The sequence below is a fragment of the Euleptes europaea genome, chromosome 10 (assembly GCF_029931775.1).
Source record: "Euleptes europaea isolate rEulEur1 chromosome 10, rEulEur1.hap1, whole genome shotgun sequence".
NCBI classification, from domain to species: domain Eukaryota; kingdom Metazoa; phylum Chordata; class Lepidosauria; order Squamata; family Sphaerodactylidae; genus Euleptes; species Euleptes europaea.
The window spans coordinates 51,340,031-51,358,891 of record NC_079321.1 but is presented as its reverse complement, the minus strand read 5'-3'; the positions used below and the strand labels follow the sequence as shown (position 1 = coordinate 51,358,891).

General features: G+C 42.4%; 1 protein-coding gene across 2 annotated transcripts in view; it reads left to right on the top strand.

Annotated features, from left to right (window-relative positions):
- ME1 (malic enzyme 1) overlaps positions 1–18,861 on the top strand; it is a 124,503-nt gene that overhangs the window by 16,430 nt on the left and 89,212 nt on the right. The window contains exons 2-3 of one of the 2 annotated variants that reach the window (XM_056856237.1): positions 2,077–2,210; positions 8,299–8,448. In XM_056856237.1, the coding sequence (XP_056712215.1) occupies positions 8,312–8,448 (137 nt within the window). In that variant the 5' untranslated portion in view covers positions 2,077–2,210; positions 8,299–8,311. Of the gene's footprint in view, positions 1–2,076; positions 2,211–8,298; positions 8,449–18,861 lie in introns of those variants that run through there. The other variant, XM_056856238.1, reaches the window with a different exon arrangement.

The window sequence follows — 18,861 nt, the reverse complement described above, 5'->3', positions numbered from 1 at the left end:
GCAGAAGACTGCTACCACCTGCCCCATCTGGGGACTGAGCAACTGGCTTCCAGAGGCAGTGGTGGCTCCCACCCACCTTACATGGGGGTAAGGATCACTCCTTGCCTGGCTCTGGCATATGGGGCAACAGGGGTAGTGGCAGTGATTCTGGGGCCTCATCCTAGATGTTTGCCCAGGGGGGCCTCAGAATCACCAAGACTGTCCCTTCTTTCAAGATGCTAAAAGTCATATTGCCTGACAAGAAATTACTGGTCATTCAGATGGGACTGAGATAGGGTTCCCAGGTTCCCCCTGGCCACTGCCAGGAGATGGGGGGTAGGGTTGCCAGATCCAGGTTGGGAAACTCCTGGAGGTTTGGGGATGGAGCCTGGGGAGAACAGGGTCCTCAGTAGGGTACAATGCCATACACCCACCCTCCATAGCATCCATTTTCTCCAGGTGAGATTATCTCTGTAGTCTGGCGATGAGGTGTAATTCCAGGTGATCCCTAGGTCCACCTGGAAGATGGGATCCCTAGGCTGAGGTAAGTTTGTAGCTTGCTGACTTTGACCTTCTGGTCTTTATGAATGATTGGGATGATCAGAAAGCAACACAGTTCCTTGCAGTCTGTCTAGAGGGTTATGTGAAGGCATTTTACCGGCAGCTTCTCAGTGCAGATCGAGCCTCTTGCAAGCACCTGTGTAAGCACTTAATTTCCCTAAGGCATGTTATTTTAGACCAACTCCATAGAATAGAACTGTTTTCGATATCATTGTCTTCTGTTTAGTAACCAGGAAAACAACAATAGCTTAACCGTACATCAAAAATCCATAATATACATTTATAACATGTAGGCAATATAAAATCTCAGAAGCAAAAGGAATTAAATGTTTCATGATGTTAAATTCTCCACATTTATATTAAAAAGTGAGGGTGTGAAAGAAAGGAATGTGTAGGCTGCACGATAAGGTGCTCCTGTGCCATATGAACTGTGTGAATTTTAAAGCCTTTTTGCAGGGCTGTCTAAAAGCAATTAACAGCATATGAATTCAAGATGTGGAAAATATACCTGCGATGCAAAGATTTCTTAATATCCCTATTTGGCTGCCTGTGGTGTGAACTTTTGTAATGTAGTCTGATTTAGAATATGCTTTCTAAAATGAAGCCAAATCTTGTGATTATTAACTGAAACACAATCCAGGTAGGGCTAGGGGTCTAAATGGGCATTCTGTGGATGTCCATTTGTCTCTAAAAGGCAATTTGCAAACATATGTTGTGACCCCCCAATTTGGATCAGACCACCCACATGGGAAGGGCAAGGGGTTTAACCTTTCAATGTCCAGATAGCCTTCAATTCATCCATGCTGATAATTGGTACTTTAAAAAATCTGTCTTGTCCTTAAAAAATACTCATAACAGTAGGGGAAGGGGGACTTGCTTTTGATTAATGAAACTGGATGGGGGCTCAAGTGTTAAATCCCTATTTTTCACCCTATGCAGCCCAATTCAAGATTTAAGATTAAGCCATTATCTGTCTCCAGAGACTACAAGTACTTCCTTTAGTAAGTGTTACATGTAACAATTAACTACTTGGGTGGAAACCCTTTGGGGGAGAGACAGCATGTATGTGTCAGGCTACAACCAGAAATACCCCAGTTCAAATCCCCACTGTCCCATGATGAAACCACTGGGTGACCCTGGCCCACTTATTCTTTCTCATCCAAACCTACCTCACAGGGTTTTGAGGAAAAATATGGACAGCAGGATAATCTACATTGCCCTGACCTCTATGGAGAATGGATGTGGTAAGAATCAAATAAATCACTCATGTATAACTGAAAAGTTTGCAAACCCTTATTCTTTCAGTATATTACCTTGTGTAGGTTGCTGTCATTTGTGCCCAAGAAGAAGGGTGCAGGGTGCATATGAAGATAACTTTGGTGTCTTCTTTGTGTTTAGTTTCTGCCTTCAGCAGCATCCATACACATGTCATTTATCCATATGTATTGCAGTGGTATTGTACAACAGTGAGCTATTGAAGCATTTTAAATATACGGTCTTTTCACTGAACACATTTTAATATTTTTTCCCCTACAGGGCCTAGCTTTCACGTTGAAAGAGAGACAACAGCTGAATATTCATGGATTGCTACCTCCTTGTTTTCTCAGTCAAGATGTTCAAGTATTAAGGGTTCTTAGAAACTTTGATAGACAAACAACTGACCTAGACAGGTAAAAACCTTTCATGTACTCCTCTAGATTTTAATTTTTTTCCAATGTATTCCAGGGATGCTGCTAATTGAATTAATTGCAACTTTAATTGCAATGATGTTCCAAACAATGAGGGAGGATCCTAGTGCAAACACAGGACATGAGTTTACTGCATCATGGGAGAGTCTCTTGATCAAGGGCAAAGTATGCAATTAAGAATGAGTGAGACGAGCAGGCTAAGAGCCTTAATAAGAAGCGGCATCGCTCTTTTAAAAACCATCATTGCATACTTTGCCCCTGATCCAGAGACTCTCCCATGATGCAGTAAACCCATGTCCTGTGTTTGCATTAGGATCCTCCCTCATTGTTTGGAACATCATGGAGTACCTAGCTTTTACCTTTTTGTAGTGATTTTTACTTGCTTTCCTGCTTTCTTGGTCCATACCTCCCTCTACTTGGTGAGAAAAAGCCAGTTATTCCTATTAAATATTTCAGATTCAATATCTGTTTCTCCCTTTAATTAATGAAGAGGTTTTTGTCATTGCCCTCTTGGGCAGGTGTTGAATGGGATAGATGGGCAAAATCCATTAAAGGAAGTATTTGCTTTTTCCACAGTGCCATCACAAGGATGATCTCTCTCTTCTGCCAACATAATTGGACAAGGTCCGATAACATTTCTTGGGCATCCAGTTCAGCACCTGAGCACTCACTGGAGTACATTTAAATGTGATCACAACTTTTGTGAGCTGCATGTTCAGAAATGTTATTTGCGATCACAAAGACCAGTGTTCTCGCTTAATAATTATGTAATCATTTAGTACAATGGCCTGTTAATGAGGAGTTTGAAATGACAAAGAATGAAAGCAGTTTGACATGAAAAGAGAATAGTGCCGATCTAGAGGATAATGATTTTGTACACATTGGCATCTCCTAATGAACATGCTGAACACTTCCATCTGACTAGGAAAGCCCCTCTGAACACGTACAGAAGGAGCCCTTCAGCCCAGATGGTAGTCAATAAACACACAGCAGATAAGTCTGAGCTTTAATGACTCAAAGGACGGGCTGGAAGCAGGGGGCAGCTCCTGAGCTTTTTAGCCAGAATGAAGACATCTGTTGCTCTTCAACCATCTCTGCTGAGTCATTGGGACTCAGGTATTCTAGTTAGACCAGGGCTGGTGACTGGGGCACGAGCTGAATGGCAAGAGCCAAAGGGCCCTTGGCCTGCTGGCCTCTCAGCCAGCGGCTCAGCTGTCTGGAAGAACCAGCCTTCCTGGGTGTAACAGGAAGAAGCATTGTCCCAGTACTGCTTGGCCCCCATCTGATTGTACCACGGCAGGGAGAGGTACCCAAAGAGAAGATTGGGTTCTCTGGCCTCTTGTCCAGGGAGGAAGGAGGGTGAGGGTGTGCCACTATTTATTGGTTTGTTTTTAACCAGGCGAGAGCTTGTGTGTGTGTGTGTGTGTGTGTGTGTGTGTGTGTGTGTGTATTACTCAGACCCAGATGAGAGTTGGGTCTGTATATTAAGTGTAGGTATTTCTTTATTTTCCCCCTTTTGCCTGATGGTGAGAGAGATGTGCTTGGGGTCACAGAATGGGATGAAGAGATGGCGTCATGATTCATAGCGTGTGGGGTCGGGGAAGATATGGTGGTGGGAGAAGAGCAAGCCAGGTAAGGGGAAGGGACAGCAGATAACAGGGTGTTGTTGCTCCATCTGGCTCTTCTTCCTGCAGAAGTGATGCTGCTAACCATGTCCATAACCTCCAGGCTATAAAATCCTGCCGCTTAATGCCAGATCAGTCTCAGGAAGAACAGCAGCCATCCAGGGTTTAATCCTAGATAAGAGGGCTGACCTGGCATGTATCACTGAGACTTGGCTAGGGGAAGGGAGAGGAGTTAATCTCTCTCTCCAGGGTACTTGGTGATACATCAGCATAGGTCTGGTGGGTGGGGAGGTGGTGGTGCTGTGGTCTGTAAGGATTCTGTCCCCCTAGCATGGTGCCCCTTCCAAGATGCTGCAGGTTCTGTGGCTGTGTACCTAATGCTGGGGCCGAGAGACAGGATTGGGATTCTGTTAGGTCACCACCCACCCCACTACCAAACAGTCTCCCTGCCTGAGCTGACAGAGCTGGTCTCGGAGGGTGGTGTTGAGGACCACTAGGCTGACTGTCCTGGGGGACTTCAACATTAATGTCTTGTCAGGGGTGGCTCAGAAGTTCATGACCATTATGAGCCTGTCTCAGGTAATAACTGATCCTACACATGGTGCAGGTCACGCTATTGGATCTGGTATTTTGTTCTGGGCAGGAGGAAGGTGCTCTGAGGGTGGAGGAATTGTTGATAGTTCCTTTGTCATGGTCAGATCACTACCTGCTTGGGTTTAGACTTTCAGGGATACCAAAACTCTGCAGGGGTGAGGAATCTATTAAAACGACCCCCAGAGCCAGACGGGTCCTCATGGCTTTCTGATGGCTTTAGTGGATTTTCCTGTTGATATGGCTGGTGCTCATGTCTTTACTTAATGCACACATCCAACTGTGAATTCCATTGGAGTGTAGGTAGAAACCACCTGAACTGGGATGTGCTGGATGTAGATCCCATTGGCAGTGGGTTTAAGTTTGTGGGGAGGCGAGATTACACCTGTCTACCCTACCATATCACTGGAATGGTGGAGGACAAAAGCAAGCAGTAGGCTCCTTGCTTCCCTTCCATCTAACTGCTAGCCTCCACTAGTATTGTGCTTGCACTTGCACCCGATTGTCTGCTGCCAGTGTTCAGTGGCATTAGAAAGGGCAGTGCAAAAACAAAGTGATCAGGCTGTTTAAAAGGTGTTGTGGTTAAAAGTGGTGGTTTGGAGCGGTGGACTCTGATCTGGAGAACCGGGTTTGATTCCCCACTCCTCCACATGAGCAGGGGAGGCTAATCTGGTGAACTGGATTTGTTTCCCCAGTCCTCCACATGAAACCAGTTGGGTGCTCTCTCTGCTCGTTTATTATGGTCCACGACCAGCAAATACAGTAAAAATACAAAAAAAGGGAACAATTAAAAATAATCATGGTACCCATCAACCACGAATACAGTTAGAAACCAGCTGGGTGACCTTGGGCAAGTCACAGCTCTGTTAGAGCTCTCTCAGCCCCACCCACTTCCCAGGGTGTCTGTTGTGGGGAGGGGGAGGGAAGGTGATTGTAAGCCGGTTTGAGTCTCCCTTAAGTGGTAGAGAAAGTCGGCATATAAAAACCAACTCTTCTTTTTCATAGCTGGAGTTGGTGTTTTTTTGGTTTTTGTTTAGCTTGACACCCTTTTTATTGATAGGGAGCATAATAGGTTCACAATATCTAAACAATTATGGCAATGCTTGTATTTTAAACACACATTAAATTAACATTTGTTGGTGATTATGACATAACCAGTATCCTAATTAAGATGTCAGCAACCTAAGTAGCTTCCCTCAAAGATCTTTCCGCAGTCTTTTCCACATGCCTTGTCCAGAAAATCACTTTTGCAGAATCTGCAGTGAAATACTCTGCTCCAAATAAGTGGACAGAAGTATGAAAAGATCATTTTGGGTTTAAATAGAAGCAGCTGGTTTTGGAGAATGAAGAAATAAAAAAGAAAGTGGGCAATTGTTCAGAAAAGACTGTGTTTCACTCCTCTGGCTGCCATGCATGTTTGAGCTGTCTGGCACTGGCTACGTTAGGTTATGCATAATACATTCCCCACCTGTCGCTTTCCTATGGAAATGAAATGTGCACTTTGAAAAGGCTCCCGCCAGCAAAATTATATATCATTCCGAAGCAAGGATTATGAAGCTGGTTACCTTAGAGGAGAAAACGTCTCTTGGAATTTGAGTGTCTGAACCTGAAAAGACAGAGGTGGAGTAGTGAGATGTAAAAGTATTATTTGGACACAAAACAATATACCTCTGACAAACCGTTCTGAAAATATCTCAAGAGAATAAATATGCCATTTTTAAAATCTCAAATAATATACTGCAGTTATGTATTTTGTTATCTGACACATTGGTCCGGATCCCATGTGGCCAACAGGGAGTTTCTGCATGAGCCGTGGGGCTCTGGAGGCGCCCCTCCCCAACTTTAGCCTCCTGGCCCTGCTGACATACTGCTCCCAGAATTCTGAGCACCATGTAGAATTGCCAAATGGGTGGTTTCGGCGGGCAATTGCCCACCAATCCACCCAGCTGCTCAAGTGCGGAGATTGCACGCACGCGTGGCTGCACGCGATGCCATCACATCACTTCTGGGTTTACCCACATTGCCACCGCGGCTTTAGCCCTGGGGGTTTGAGTGCTTAAGCAGCTGCGACGATGCTGTGCTTCCGGGGGTAAACCTGGAAGTGACATGATCGCGTCGCATGTGGCTGCGCACGTGCGATCACCCCAGGTCCACCCCCAAAACCTCTCGCCAATGGTGAGGGGGAACCTGGCAATCCTAGCACCATGGGAAGCGATTTTTGATGCTGCATGTGAAGCTGTGATAGAAACAAACAATTGGAAGCCTCAATGAAAGCTCTGCACTGTTTGAGTGCTTGTGAAGGGATGTTTGGAAAATACATGATTACTTGCTTGTTGTTAACTTTCCCCTGAGAATTTCTCTCTGACACATAGTGATGAATAGGGTTGTCAGGTCCCCCTTCACCACCGGTGGAATGTTTTGGGGGGTGGAGCCTGAGGAGGGCGGGGTTTGGGGAGGGGAGGGGCTTCAATGCCATAGAGTCCAATTGCCAAAGTGGCCATTTTCTCCAGGTGAACTGATCTTTATTGGCTGGAGATCAGTTATAATAGCAGGAGATCTCCAGCTAGTACCTGGAGGTTGGCAACCCTAGTGATGAAAGAAATGGGGGGGGGGAAGTAACTTTTAAAAAATTGTCAAAGAGTTGCAAATATACCTCCTATGAATTCCCAGAGCTTGTGCCCACCTTTAGTCAGCTCATGATGGGACAGCCCTTTTTCAAACCACCTTTAATTTTTCAATTATCTTAAATATCTGCCACTAATATCTGCTATGTATGGGTGTGAAAGCTGGACAGTGAAGAAAGCTGATAGGAAGAAAATAGATTCCTTTGAAATGGGGTGTTGGAGGAGAGGGTTACGGATTCTGTGGACTGCCAAAAAAACAAATCAGTGGGTTATAGATCAAATCAAGCCTGAACTGACCCTAGAAGCTAAAATGACTAAACTGCGGCTATCGTATTTTGGTCACGTCATAAGATGACAAGAGTCACTGGAAAAGACAGTCATGCTAGGAAAAGTTGAGAGCAGCAGGAAAAGAGGAAGACCCAACAAGAGATAGATTGACTCAATAAAGGAAGCCACAGCCTTCAATTTGCAAGATCTGAGCAAGGCTGTCAAAGATAGGACATTTTGGAGAACTTTCATTCATAGGGCCGCCATGAGTCGGAAGCGACTTGACGGCACTTAACACACACACACATACACACTAAATTACAGAGATGTTGTTTCTAGTTTAAAATATTAGCCGATATATTGTCTATTGGATGTTGCTTTAATTGATTTGTTGTTCAACAGTAACAAAAATACAATATTTAAGTTGGTTGTGTTCACCCTGAGGAACTGCAGTAATGAAAAGGTGGGCTGCGAGTGTTTTTAACAATAATGAATTACATCAGTTTACTTAGACTGGGGGAATCTTAGAGGAAGATGGTAAAAACAATAATACAGATCGAAGAAATCTTTAAGCTCATCTCTGTTCCACATTAATGGAAAAGTAGGCATGGAGAAATGAAACCTGCGTCATAGTTTTACGTAATCCAGTGTTTTTGTTTCAATTTCTGAAGATTATTTGAGCACATTATTTATTCCTACCCCTCCGGTCACCAAAGAATATATGATGAATCACTTAAAATAATATTGCATATGCTGAATAGATATCACATTTGCCGTGTCTCTTTCAACCTCTTTTTTATTTCTTGAAATCTGGTCTTGATATGGTGGGGATTAAGTGCATTGGACCTGAAAGAGTCTTTCCATGGATACAAAGAGTTTTAATTAAAATAAACCAGTACGTTATATTTAATTCACTTTGGGTTTCCATATGGGTAACTGTCTAACGTAATTTGTTTTTCACAGATACATTCTGTTAATGGGTCTTCAGGATCGAAATGAAAAACTTTTCTATAAAGTGCTGACTTCTGACATTGAAAGATTTATGCCTATTGTTTATACTCCCACCGTGGGTCTGGCGTGCCAACAATATGGTATAGCATTTCGGAGGCCAAGGTATGTAAAGCTATACTTCACATACAAGTAATAGTATCTTTCTTCACTTTGGCAGGTTTCTGCTGAGTCCCCCCCCTCAACTTAGTTGAACATAAGCCAAAACTGGAATAATTAGGATTTCAAACAACATTAAGTACACTGTTAGTCTAGCTAAACTGTAATTTGTATTGCATTGCAAAAATAAACAGTTACTTCAGTGCTTGAAGCATTGATAATTTTTTTTAATTTTTCTTGACTGAACTGGACTTGCCTGAAAAACCAAGGCTGTGTGTTAATAGCAATACAATGAAGAAAAGATCCTATCCAGCCTTGATTTAATAATTTGAACCCACCCCAAAAAACAAATAGCGATGGCAAAGGTGATTTCAAGTTGGAAACAAAAAATAATATAATTTTGATATGTAATAAGTACTCTCTGTAAATACATTGGAATAGAACTTTATAAATAACTTTAAGATGTTGCTATTCCCCTTAGTAATATCAGGCAGCTGCTGTAGTTCATGTTTGTTTTTCTTCCAGTTTTTTAAGTTGCCAGCTTGTACTTTATTTTATCAGAACTTTCTCACAGTATATTTGTACAGTATCTGTGTTTACAGTGATTCCCCTGGTTCTCTTTTCAGGGGCCATAAAGTACATTATTGAAATGTTCAAGCTTTGCAGTTATTAAAATAGCTAGATTCGAATCCAATGGCACCTTAGAGACCAACAAGATTTTCGGGGTATAAGCTTTTGAGAGTCAAAGCTCCCTTCATCATATACAAGTTGGAATGGAGATCTCTGAGTCCTTATATCCTAGTCAGAAGGTGGGGAGTGGTATTGCAAAGAAGGGACTCAGGATGCAGTTCCTTCTTTACAACACCCCTCCCACTTTCTGACTGGGATATAAAGACTCAGAGATCTGGTAGACAGATATATGCTTGTAAATTGAGGGGGACAAGGAGCAAACTTAATTTCTAATTAACCCTGTAAGATTAATGATGTTTTGTCACCAGGGTAGATTATGAGAAGCTACTTTTTAGAATAATGGTTGTATAATGTCAAAGAGGGACCTGGCAACCCTGTTAATAATCTATTGTTATTTGACCTAGCTGTTAAATTCTATATGTATTATGTTTTAAAATGTATGTGTATTCTATTTTATGACTGTTAGCCGTTCTGAGCCCGGCCTTGGCTGGGAAATAGAGCGGGATACAAGACCAACAAATAAATAAATAAATATCCATTATGAAAATGTGAGAGCCCTCCTAGAAAGCAACCTAAGGTGAAAGGTATTTGCCTTATCCACTATTATTGCCTAACAAGGAACACAGTGAATAACTGCTGTGCAGATCTGCCCATAGAAGAATGTATCAATCAATCGATCATTCCTTTATTGGCATAAAAAGGCACAATATGACAGGCTATGAAACAAATGGAGATATTAAAAGGTGCCCTTTAAAAAATAGTTAATAGACAGTTACATCGAATAACATTGTTGACACTACCATCTAATTAGCTGTTTGGCGGGCTTTTAAAACAAACTTTAAAAACAGTGCCACCATCTTCAATATTTGAGGCGAACGGTTGTTCAATAAATAGGTGACAAAAGAATCTGGGACATAGAAGAATATATTTACTGCTGTTTAGCAGACTTGGGTAGAATTACTGTCTGTTTAAACATCCAGAGAGGCCTTGGTCTCCTCTAATGTTAGTGGTGATCTTAACGGTGGCGTTATAGAAATACATATGAGGTTGCATATGTAGTGCCCAACTGAAAAATGTACGATGGTTCCAAATTTGTTACTAAGCAGCCAGATTTATTGGCAGTTTGTGATACCATACAGTCTGCATTCAGCGTTTACTCCAATGCCATAAGGATTAGAAATACTATTTTGGTTTTGCTAATGATCCTGTTCAGCCACCCAACGTTAACCATATACACTGAAATAAGCTTGAAGCCCCTCGTCTAGTATTACCAAAGCATCTTGGGAAAGGGAAAATCGATGTCATATTGATGTCATAGTTAAGTTATCTCAAACTTTCCTATGGTGTAAAGGTATTACCAAGAAAATATTTTTGAAAGGGAGAAAAAATATAACTTTAAAGCTGGAATGCAGGACACTTTTTTCAGTATTGGCATTTTAAAAGCACAGCATAACAGAATAGCACTGTAATATGGCCAGATAGACTCTATTGTGTACCTTGGGTAGTTCTGATATTAGTGCCAGAATCTCAGCAGATTCATAAAGCTTTATAGATCTTTGCATTGGCAACATATCTGATAGTCTGATTAATTTCTTCTTTCCCTGCATTTCATTTAAAAATGATTATGCCCAAAAGTCAGTAATAAACTTAGGTATTTTTTTCATCTGTGTATAATTACAGTTATTGAGACACCACATAACATGCGCTGTAGTTGAGCTGGCTTTTCCAGATCCAGTAAGTGATGAGTGATGTTCCATACAGGTGTAATATTACACAAGAGTTCCATTATTTTACCTTCCCAAGTTATATTTAAACAAATGTTTAGAGTATAAGATATTAGTGAAATGTTCTCATTTTGATGTTGTGGTTCATTGTTAATATGAGACCTGGCATGGATGAGGCATAGGCTTGGGTCATGAAAATTTGATAAATAAGAGGGGGGAAATTCACTTCCAGGGAACCATCTATCTGTGCATAGGCACAAATCCACACATTGAGACAATCACAGTGGGCATGATGACCCTGTTTTCCTCTTCAGCACATGGGTGCACATTGAAAAGAACAGTAGTTCTGTGCCTGCCTCCCTTATGCCAATCCAACCAGTGTCTCCCTCATATTTCCTCTTCTTGGATAAGGAAGCTCAGAGCTTGGGCTCCTGGATAAATGGGAAGGGCAGGCAGTCTGGATGGGAATAACATTGGCATGTACATAATGGTGCTTGCGTCAAATGTTCATAGGCACATGCAGAAGGGTAAAACAGACTTCTGCTATGCATCTGGAATGTATCAATGTATCTTTCCTTAAAATAGTTAGCTTATATACGCATGACATGCAGCATAAACCAAGGCCTAGGTAAGAAAAGGAACGGTGTAATTATGTTGTTATTTAGGGTTCCCAGCTGCTTGCCAATGGCAGGGAGGACTCAGGCAAACTAACAAAGTGATTAGTAAAATAATCAAAATCAGTAAACAAGTCTACCCCTCCCCTTTTACATTGAGCTCCCTTTCTTGCTCAGTTTACAGAGTTACATTGCAGTGTTCTTCATGAAATGTATCTAAACTGGTTCAAACTAGTTTGAATTGGTCTAACCGATTGGGTTACCTGATTGCTTTTGAAAGTAGTGTGTGAACTGGAGCGTAATTTTAATTTAATTAAACTTCATTTATACCCCACTTTCAGCCCAGTGGGAACCAAAGGGGCTTACACCATTCTCCCCATCTCTATTTTATCCTCACAACAACCCTGTGAGGTAGGCTAGACTGAGAGTATGTGACCTGTCCAAAGTCACCTAGCAAGCAAGAGTGGGAATTTGAACCTGGGTCTCCCAGATCCTAATCTGACATTCTCACCACTACTACACCAAGCTGTCTGAACTAGTAATTTTTTTTAAAAAATTCTGAAACTTAACCGAACCCAAATTGTTAATTGTTTAACTAATTATGAGTGTGTGAATAGGATTCAAATTACTATTTGCAGTGCAAAGGTGCTTTTAGTAATAGTAATATAATTTATTGCAGTCATAGACCAGTAAATATAATATTGCATTGCTATGCATGGTGCTTTTAGAATAAACGATAATGAAATAGTGATTATAATTTTATCATGATGTGTCGGAGTTGGCAAAATAGATATGCTTAACCCCTCAGACATATCAAGATACGTGTACAAGGCAGGTTTTTCCTCTCCGTGCCCTGCTTACATCTTTATGAAGGGAAGTGAAAGGTCAGAAGCAGTCTAGGTTTTAAGATGTGTACATGTCTTTGGCTCAAACGAAGCAGGGACAGAATGTGCCTGCCTGGCTTGAACTTATCAGTGCAGATATTTTAAAAGGTGACTGTGATCGACGGGAGGCTGTCCTGCCCCTGAATTGATTTTTTTGGCCTGTCTCTGGTAATGAGCAGCCCTTGTACCCATTTAGTCTGACTCTTGGTAAAGGGCAGGCTGGTGTGGGTGGAATCCTGTGTGTGCGAGAGGATCCAACCTAGCGGCTAGTCAGTGAAAGCCTGTTTGTACCCGAAAGCATTAAAGAGAATTCAAACCACATTCTGAAGCCATAGTGGGCTTAAATTTATGTGGCTTGGCCAGGTATTTCTTTTGACTACCTGAAGACCTGTGCTGCTGATCTGTTCTTTAAACCCAGCTTATAAATAAATAAATAAATCTTTGTTGTTATTTATGTACAACTCCTGCCTCACTAATGTCTCACCACAAACTTACCCCATGGTGTGAACCCAAAGCCTTTACCCTTGACAGCCTAAGAACATCTTGTAGATGAGTGGAAGGTTTAAAACAAACCTGGTTCCCCCATATCGTAAGAGGCTGTGTGGGTCCCCTCAGTTGGCAGAAAAGGCCTGTCACAGCAACACAGAAATATTTTAAATAAATAAACATTTGCTGTGATCGTGGATTGATGCATTTTTGAGTTTTATTTTCTTGACTCACCTTTTACTTTAAAAGGCATCTTTGATGTGAATGCTCCCATTGATAGTCACTAAGAAGGTATTACATGATACTGCAACAGGTCAGCTTCCTTAAAATTTCTAATAACTCACAAGTTCAGCCATGCAAACTAGGTGTTTTCAGCATACAAAGCACTGCCTCTGTTTCTCCGTGTGTGGTCTGTCATGTATACTTCTTGCAGCTGTCGATTTCAGCATATCGATTGTCAGTAACGCCATGACTGGGGGGAAAAAACTGTTCTCTGGTTACAAGCTACCTGAGTACCTCTTGAAATCTCACGAACTCTTTCTCACTGCTGAACTTGATCCTTTGTGTAACAACCAGGGTATCTCTCAAGCAACAATAACTGTTTATCTTCCGATTAGAGTTGTACATGATTCAAGTAAAAAAGATTAAAGCTGGTTAAATCGGCAAAGTGTTAGTGAGCATCTGTCAAACAACATACTCTTTGGGTTGATAACTTAATCATTACCCTATCTCAGTTTCCAATCTCAGTTGTACAGAAGAAGAAAAAGGTCACCTAATTTGAAATCACTTTCATTTATGAGTAATACAAGCCCAGTTGCTCTTCTCCGGGAAATTTTATTTTTTGCTTGTTTGGTTATACCAGAATTTATACCTACTGTAAATTAGTATCCTGCCAATTAATTTTTAAAAGATTCTTGTGGCAGCTTGTTGAAAGCATCTTGCTTTGCAAAGGTCACAGTAGATAGTAAAACTTCTGTAATACTGAGCTTCTGCAGGTGGTCTCCTTTACATGGGAGAAATTAAACCTTTGTGTAGCTGAAGACTAGTTCATATATATATATATATATATATATATATGAACTTTTCTTTCTCCTTGCTAATGATTGTATACCTGCTTTAGACAGAGCGCTTATAATGAGCTTGTTAACTGCTGTAAGACAATGAGTAGCGTTCTATTGGAAATCCTCTGTGGTCCCCCATGTTAATGATTGGATTAAGCGCGCTCGGCAGCCGGCTTCCCCCACCCCTTCCAGGGCGGAGGGAGCCAGGCGCGCTCGGCAGCCGGCTTCCCCCACCCCTTCCAGGGCGGAGGGAGCCAGGCGCGCTCGGCAGCCGGCTTCCCCCACCCCTTCCAGGGCGGAGGGAGCCAGGCGAGCCCGGCAGCCGGCTTCCCCCACCCCTTCCAGGGCGGAGGGAGCCAGGCGAGCCCGGCAGCCGGCTTCCCCCACCCCTTGCAGCGGCCGCAGGAGGCCCTCACAGGGCGCTCCTGGCCAGGGGAAGCTGCATGGGCCCGGCAGCGGTGGCGGCGGCGATGGCGGCGGCAGTAAGTTGCTCCCTCCCTCCTCCCTCCTCCCCCCTTCCCTACCGTATTGACCCGCGTATAAGCCGAGGCCGGCTTTTTCAGCCCTTTTTTGGGGCTGAAAAACTCGGCTTATACGCGAGTATATACGGTAATAAAAGAAATAAAGCTATATGCGTGGGAGAAATCTTGTTTCCCTTTTGTAAAAGGGAATCCCCTGTAAAATAATAGCTATCTCAGGTATTTTTTTAAGGCTGCAAGTTTAGGTGTGGGAAAATTGAATGGAAATTCTAGCTACAATGCCAAAAACAACTTCTTTGCACAGTGTATGGAACACCCAGGTGTTTCAGGTTTATTAGCAAGCTCAGTACGTAGAAAGTGAGGGAAAATCATGGCCAACTATTCCATCACAAATTGTTGGAAACTGCAGAAAAGTGAGAAGACTGAAATGTTAGGGTTGCATTTCAATGTGTAATAGGAAAAGAAATTTCAAACAATTTGCAGGGACCTAACCTAGAGAAATAATTAGAATTCATGCTTCATATATGCTGTCCAGTACAGGGGATGCTGTGTTCTGAAAACCCTAATGACAGTGGTATAACTTTTTAAATGTATTTTGCTTCTGTTTTTCCAAACCACTACATCAAAACATAGAGAATCCCAGGGATAGTTTCCTGATATTAGGAACAGGTGGTTTTAAAAAAATTGAAAATAGAATATAATTTCTAAGAAAGCAAATGAAAATGCTTCTGTCGGTGGGGCTGGACTGGGCCTCGGTCCAGCTGGGCTGCCGCCGGCCAAGAAGCTGCGCGTGGCCTATGCCATGGGGCCGCTGCTCAAGTTCCAGATCTGGTGAGCGAGTGAGTGAGGCGGAGGTGGCGAGGGCAGGCAGGGAGAAAGCTGCGGCCGAGGCCTGCTGCGCTGCCAGCCACCCTCCGCCGAGCAAGGGGGAGACCGACCTTGCATAGTAGCTCTTGGCGGCTAGGCCTTCTGCTTCCCGCCGCTGAGCCTTCCCGGCTGCTGGAGAGTGAGGAGGGGCTAAATAGCACAATGCCCATGGAGGGAGATGGGAATCCGGGGCTTCGGCCTTTTGGTGGCCCTATTTATGTAAACAGGAAGCCCAGAGCTCAGTCACGGAGGAAAGGGGAATCCTCGAGGCTTGGGAACGGGCGGATATTTTGCAGGGTGGGGACATGACTCAGTGGTAGAGCCTCTGCTTGGCATGCAGAAGGTCCCAGGTTCAATCCCTGGCGTCTCCAGTTAAAGGGACTAGGCAAGGAGGTGATCTGAAAGACCTCTGCCTGAGACCCTGGAGAGCCACTGCTGGTCTGAGTAGACAATACTGACTTTGATGGACCAGGGGTCTGATTCAGTATAAGGCAGCTTCATGTGTTCATGTGTTTTTTTTTACTGCAAAAAGCACTAGATAATTCTCTTCTCAAAAATGCAATCTTCTAGCATGTTGTGCTTTTGAGAAAGTATTCCAGATGACAGAAGTAACTGTTTGAACATAGTTTATGGCCAGTCCTTGAACCACTGTGTAATTACCCTGGTATCAGAATGAGGGACAAACTTGTTGCATTGTGTTAGAATATCAGCCACTGGTCTGTTGATTCCCCTGTTTTGTCCCAGCTGCTGTGCTACACAAGAGACCACTATAGAAGCAAGTGTATGTGTGATATTGGCCAAAGACCCTTCCATGCTGTTGAAAGGTTGATCAGAGTTGTAGAAGTTGAGAAAGGCACCACAACCTATTAATGCTTTTAATGTTCTGTAAGAGAATATAGGATTTATCAGGCAAGAAGAGCAACGTGGGCCAGACGTAATAATTGCCAGAGTCATTAATTTCTATAAGAAAAAGTGCCCTTGGAACAACATGATGGGAGGATACCTAACCACCACCCCCATAATTAGTGATATAGTAATTCCTCTACATTTTGAAGGTGGCTCTAGGAATTTCAACACTGCTCCCCTCCTCAGTAAAAGGAAGTGGGTTTTGGAGTGGGAAGGAGACAATATTGAGAAGAATGAGCAGAAGGAGTTTGTAACAGCAGTCCTTGCCTTGCCGCTGGCCCTCAGTTGTGCTGTCAGTGATATATGGGTGGTGGGGTGTGTATGGAAGTGATGAGATTGGTGAAAGGACTAAGAGTGCTCTTCCCCATTCTCAGATTTGACGTGGTCTTAGCTATTATGAAATACATACGAGATCCCTTTTGAAAGCCAGGCTCCATAATTTTAATACGTTAATGTTTTTAAAAGTGGGCATTGTGAACCAGTTTGGCAAACAGAGCTTTCAAGAATAACTGTGTATTTTGTAATTCTGTGAGTCAAACTATACATTTGATTTTACAAAAAATATATATCAAGTTTTCAACTGTGGAAAGCTTTCCTCAACTTTGAAATCGTGTCAAACAGAATTTATTTAATTTATGCTGCCAGAAAATACAAAGGAATGACTGTAGCATGACAGAAAAGACAATTAATCTAGTTAATCTAGTTAATTAATTCAGTTAATCTAGTATTCTGACAAGTAATTGTGCCCAATAGGCAAATATATGATAGGATTTATGCACATGGGAAATAGGGGATTGGCTGCCTTCACATATAAGACAGTATTTAGACGTAGGGGGAAATGTAAGAAAGTTATGAAACAATATGTCTGTACATAAATATGATTTCTGCAGCATAGTGAAAAGCTTCAGCTGCTATTAGGGCAGCCGATTCCTGAAGGGGGATGGGTGGGTGTGCGGCGGCCAGGAGTGGTGCAGCCATGACGCCGCCACATAAGCTTCCCGGCTGTCGCAGAGAAAATAAAACAATTTAAAATGTAACATGGCGAAAATGCCCCCATAGAAAACAACGAGGCTTTGCCACCAAAAAGGTGGCGTAGCATTGCTGCAACTCTAGGGGGTTTCCCCAGGGTGAAAGGGGTTAGGATGCTGCCTAAAGGCAGCTCTGCCCCTACAATGCCCCCACACACACTGGCGTGGGCTCCCACTTCCGAGATTTTGCTCCTGGCGTGGCTGCGCCGGCAGCAGAGCCCCACACAGCGGCATGGCTTACACAGCTCTGTGGCATGAATGTCCCCCGTGCCAGCGTAAATGCCCTTTATCTTGGGATGAATGGGCACTTACGTCGGCAAAGAGTCACACCGGCTCCTATGCCGATTTGACTCCCCCCCTTCAGGATTGTGCTCTTAGTACACGTCCTCACAATGTTTCACTTTTGCACAGAGATATAAATTACCTGCTAGCATCTGATGCTTATATGGCTGGATGCTTTAATAAGTGTCATAATGTACGGCTCCATTTCATACATTCAGTATTTCATTTATTTATTTAGAAGATTTATATGTCACCCTTCCAGGGAAGTTGCATGAGACAGCTTAAAAATAAAATTATTAAAATTTCATTTTTGGTACATCTACCTGCACTACAATTACTAAGACATTAGTGTGGATTTGTTAAAAACATTGTTTTCAGAATAATCTTCTATTCCATTCTATTACAGGAACATTTGTACTGTAGTTCTGGTGTTCAAATTAAAAACAAAACAAGACTTTGGCAGCTGTTGAGAAATCAGAGAATCCCAGGTGGTTTGTGGAAAGTTTTACCTTGGGTTGGTCTTGAAAGCAATCTGTAGTTTCTCTGCTAACGAGTAACCATTTAAGAGGAGTCCTTTCAGTCAGGGAGTTTTTTTTCAACATATGCAAACGGATTTTAAAAAAATTACAGTTCATGTGGAAGGTGATACGAACTTGTTCCTCGTTTTACAGTGTCTGCTTTTATCCTAAATTTAGTTTCTAATTGATCATTTTGTTCCATCCATAAAAAACCCTTAAGTGATAGGAATAAAATTATGATGTGTTTGTTACCATTAATCATTGTGATTAACTCATTTTACAGGGAGGAGAAAAATTCTTGGCCTTGTACAAATAATAATTGCAATTGCCAGTTCAGGTATAGTCCTTACACAGTTGGCTTGCAAAGAAAAAAGTGGCAATTAAAAAAAATGGCATGAGGAAGGAGCAGGAGGTCAGCGCTGCTTATGTTTCTTTTGAATATTTGAATCCCACGTAACTCAAGGCTGATGCATTCATTACGACGGAAGCAGTGTTCTATCATCCACACCTTCTGTGTTGATCCTGTAGACAGACATTACCAATGTGGTTTGCAACCTGATCATTTATAAGCAGTTTCTGTGACAGAACAGAAAGCAGTGGATCAGTCCTCAGAAACCCAATCAAGTGACTAACAGACTTCTTGATCGTAAATGCACTTAGGAAAGGGCTGCTAGTCTGGTCTTGCAGATATTTACAAGGAAACAAGTTCCATTGAATTAAGTAGGATTAATTTCTGAGTTAAAATGTTTGAACTACAAAACGACCCAGGAACATCCTCTGTAACTAGCTAGGAGGCATCCAATGACTGTAACTATCCTGATGTTCCATTGTGTAGAAAGTTGGCAGTACCATTAAGAACAGGACACCCTTATGTCCTGAA